This window comes from Echinops telfairi, unplaced genomic scaffold, assembly GCF_000313985.2.
Source record: "Echinops telfairi isolate 266 unplaced genomic scaffold, ASM31398v2 ScPeMD7_9;HRSCAF=40, whole genome shotgun sequence".
Lineage (NCBI taxonomy): Eukaryota > Metazoa > Chordata > Mammalia > Afrosoricida > Tenrecidae > Echinops > Echinops telfairi.
The window spans coordinates 23,499,259-23,503,240 of record NW_022103906.1 but is presented as its reverse complement, the minus strand read 5'-3'; the positions used below and the strand labels follow the sequence as shown (position 1 = coordinate 23,503,240).

At 48.2% G+C, this 3,982-nt stretch overlaps 1 protein-coding gene across 2 annotated transcripts in view; it reads left to right on the top strand.

Moving 5' to 3' along the window:
- The window catches only part of SLC39A14 (solute carrier family 39 member 14), a 67,527-nt gene extending 64,466 nt beyond the window's left edge, over positions 1–3,061 (top strand). For both annotated transcript variants that reach the window (XM_004707595.2, XM_045286623.1), the window contains exon 9: positions 15–3,061. In XM_004707595.2, coding sequence (XP_004707652.1) covers positions 15–161 — 147 coding nt within the window. In that variant the 3' untranslated portion in view covers positions 162–3,061. The remainder of the gene's footprint in view (positions 1–14) is intronic.
- Positions 3,062–3,982: the final 921 nt, after the last annotated feature.

The window sequence follows — 3,982 nt, the reverse complement described above, 5'->3', positions numbered from 1 at the left end:
CTGTTCTTCCGCAGTTCCCTGAGATGAATGAGGTGAGCCAAGAGGACGAGAGGAAGGGCAGTATGCTGGTCTCCTTTGTCATCCAGAACCTGGGCCTCTTGACCGGATTCACCATCATGCTGCTGCTCACAATGTATTCAGGGCAGATCCAGATTGGGTAGAGCCCTGCCATGTGCCAGTGGACTCCGAAGTGGGGCCCTTCGCTGCCCGATCCCTGGCCCGAGGACTCAGCATCTGCAATATACCACCGGAGAGGCATCAGTTTCTTTTGAAAACTGGGCCACAGACTATATGCCCGCATCCAGGTGCTGGCCGTTGTCGCCCTGCTCAGTCCTAGGCATACACTGCCCGGACAACTGGTCCCTGGGCAGTGCCTCTCCCCCGGCCCCTCCCTCTCTGCCCCAGCAGCTCTGGAACCCAAATCCCACTTAGAAGATAAGCCTCACTTTTTGCCTCTGACGACCCGGCCTTCTTTCTCTTTGAACCAGCACTGAGAGATTTTGAATTCTGATTTACCACACATGCACAAATCTAGCCATGGGGCCCAGCTCGGCTAGAGATACCAGGAGCTGAATCTGTAATTTGGGGCCGACAAATCTAAATCTCCCATGCCAGACGCCTTCAGGCGGCCCATTTTGAGATTGGAGCTGACCTGTTTTTACAGAGAAGGGGCAGAAGATGGGGGTCCCTCCTGTGTCCTCCAAGTCAGTTCAGTTGGCTGTCCCTTCTCAGAGAGAAGTGCCGCAGAACACAGGCGGGGTGAGCGAGGAGGGGGCAAAGCAGGATGGCCACTTAGCCCCTTGGGGATGCTGGCTGTGGATGCGTGCTGCTGTCCCCACGTGTCGACTCCGTGGCCCACATGTCCTCTTCGCAGAATAACATGGGAAGAAGGGGGGGGCAGGGGGCCTGCCCGAAATCCATTGCTTTGGCGCTGGTCGCTCGGGGCAGTTGGCTGCCCATCTGGAAGCACACTTCGTGCACAGAAGAGGCTGGTGTTGCAGAGAGACTGCACAAACTGCGCCCCCGTCAAGACCGCTGCAAGCGGGCACGTTGCCTTCGAGGACTGGTGTGCAGTTTATGCCCTGCCACCTCCTGCCAGGGTCTCCAGGACCGGAATCCACGCAGGCACGAGTTCGCTCCTGCTCATGCCACACGTACGTTGGGCCAAGTAGCACGGCACTTTGAGCTACAAGGGCAGACCCCCGGACTGGCACGCAGATGCTTGTAGAGCAGAGACCCCCGACTCACAGCAGATGGGGTTCCCACGGCACTCTCTGGGTTACCGCTTCTTCCCTCACTCCCACACCACAAAACAGCCGAGTCTGGTTTTAAATCGACGATTAATCGCCCTCATCCTCTTCAGAAAGTGGATGGAGACACGTGTCTGTGAAACCGCGGGTCCGCCTCGGGCACTGGGGAGCTTTCTCCTCAAAACTGGCTTCAGGGGGAGCTCTTCTCCGGGTTCACCAGGTGAACTGATTTATTATTATCATATTGATAATGCAAGAGTCTTGGGCCACTTTGGGGGAAGCCGTCTCTCCTGAAGTCTAACTTAGTGGCACCCACACACAGTTGCAGCCCTGGCTGGGGGAGCAGAGGCAGCGTGTGCGGCTGACGGGGGTCTGGCTCTACGCACGTGCTTCCAGGTTTCTGCTTGCTCACACACAGCAGCTTTTCACTAGACTATGAATTAAAAGCATCTGTTTCATTTTTTCCTTCTTGGGAAACTTCCCTCCAACCAGGAATAGTCTTGAAAAGAACATGGGGGGAACTGCTGGTCACCTTTTATCAGTCTCACGCCCTGTCTCCTGCTCTTGCTGTTGACTGAGGGGTCTGCAGACGGAGAGGAAAGTGGAGCTCTTAAGAGTCTAGATTAAATGTCAGGCTCGACCCCTGATGGGATTCTGATCCACGTTTACCAAAGAACCAATTCCTTAAAGGATGGAATCGAATTTTGTGTTTATATTCTCTTCATTGTTACTGTTTGAAAACAATCCTTTGTCTCTTGTGTTTTTTTTTTCCTCAACAACAAAAAATGCTTCTAGGAGCCAGCAGAAAGTAACACTAAAAACTAAGACTTTAGGAAAGTCTTGCTTGACTTAACTCACCTGGATATATTCCCTTGATAATTTTAGCATTCCCTGTCCACCCTGTCATTGCTTAAACATAATGTTTGCCTGGGGTAGAGCACTGAGGGTTTGTGGCTTTCTAGTGTAGGAGCACTAAATAAAAACCTAGACTATGAAATAGGATGGTGCTTTCCTTTCCTCCATACCTGTCTCCTAAGAGCTCCTCATGGACAGTGGCCTCCCAGGGACATGGTCTAAACTGTGATTGGTGCCAGCATCTTGGGACTCTTGGGGACTGGAGACACTGAGATGGCCCAACTGATTGGATGTTGCCTTCGGGAAGAGATTTGCCTCCTGACTTGAGTGGTTGGCCATTTCTTTTTGTCTTTTTAAGTGTAGAACTTGCTGTTTTAAGCATTTGTACATATTAGAAGTCTAAGAAGCAGCAAATGATCTGGAGGAATTTTTCACCCGTGACATTAGCATCGTGAAACTCTTTCTTCTCAGGCCGGACCAGGTCCTGTTAGCTTCAGAAGGAAGGTATGTGGAGGAGGGCTCACTGGAGAGAGGGGCTCTGCTCCTGATCGCCCTCGCCCCAGGATGCAGGTTGCCTTCTGTCCTTACTCCCCAAAGGTAGTTTGGGTTTAGTGTCGATTTGGGATTACCCCTTATTGGTCCTTCCCCCTCTGGTTCAAAAAAAGAAAGTCTCTCGGTTGGATATCTTGAAGTCTATTTTTCAGTGAGTCCCCAAGTCCCCTTTCAAATATATGCTGGAAATCTGCTTTGTAAAAAAAAAGTCTTTGATCTTTGCAAAAGCTAGAGGTTGGGTCTTTATTGTCCATATTTCCCTTTACAGTTCTGCAATTCCATCACAGTATTTTTTTTTTTTAATAACTCAGGTGTTTAAGAGAAGAAATTAGAAAAGAAAATAACTTATGTGGACTGTAAATGTTTTATTTGTAAAATTCTATAAATAAAGCTATATTCTGTAATTGTTGAGAATCCTGAGCGTCATCTTTTAACGTGGTCATTCAGCCCTGGTTGTCATGTGCCCTGGTAGCACACTGGTGGTGCATTGGAAACCCTAGCCGCCCCTTCTGCCCTGTCGGCCTCTAGGTGCAGTGGAGACCGTTAAACACAAGATGGCGATGGTGTCTTGTTGGCGGACAAAGCCAACCTATGTTCTGAATATAGACTTTGAGGAGGACCTTTCCATATCATAAGGAGCCCTGGTGGCGTAGTGGTTACATGTTGGGCTGCAGTCCAAAAGAGCAGCAGTTTGAAGCCACCAGCAGCTCTTTGGGAGAAAGACTGGGCTTTCTACGCTCATAAACAGTTATAGTCTCAGCATCTTACAGGGACAGCTCTAACCTGTCCTGCAGGGTTACTATGAGTCAATCTTGACTCAATGGTAGTGAATTTGAGTTTGTCTTTTTCCCCTACAACATACCACACTGACTTCAAAAATAATTATCTTTTACAGAGTATATGGCTTCACTGGTGTTACATGACAAAAGTATGTTTTGTTTCCTAAGAAGAGCTTTTTATCACCCTGCTCCGTGTATAAACCCATAAATTCAGACCTAACGTTTTATTTACGCTACATTTCCTATTATGTCTGATGGGGGAAACGTCTCAGACTATTTTCTTTAAATAGTTTTATTGACATCTCGTTAAGTAAACACTTCCATAGTTCAGTCATATTAAAAAGAACTTTATAATCATCACTACAGTCAGGCCTAGGACATTTTTTCCTTCTTGTACTCATGATTAGCAACCAGTTTCCCTGACTTCCCTTCCCATGCCCCCTGTAAGCCATTAATTCAGTTACTGTCTCTCTATACTGGAAAACATGGAAAGAAAGAAAAAAACCCAGAGGAAAAAAAAGATCAAGAACAATAACCAAATGAACC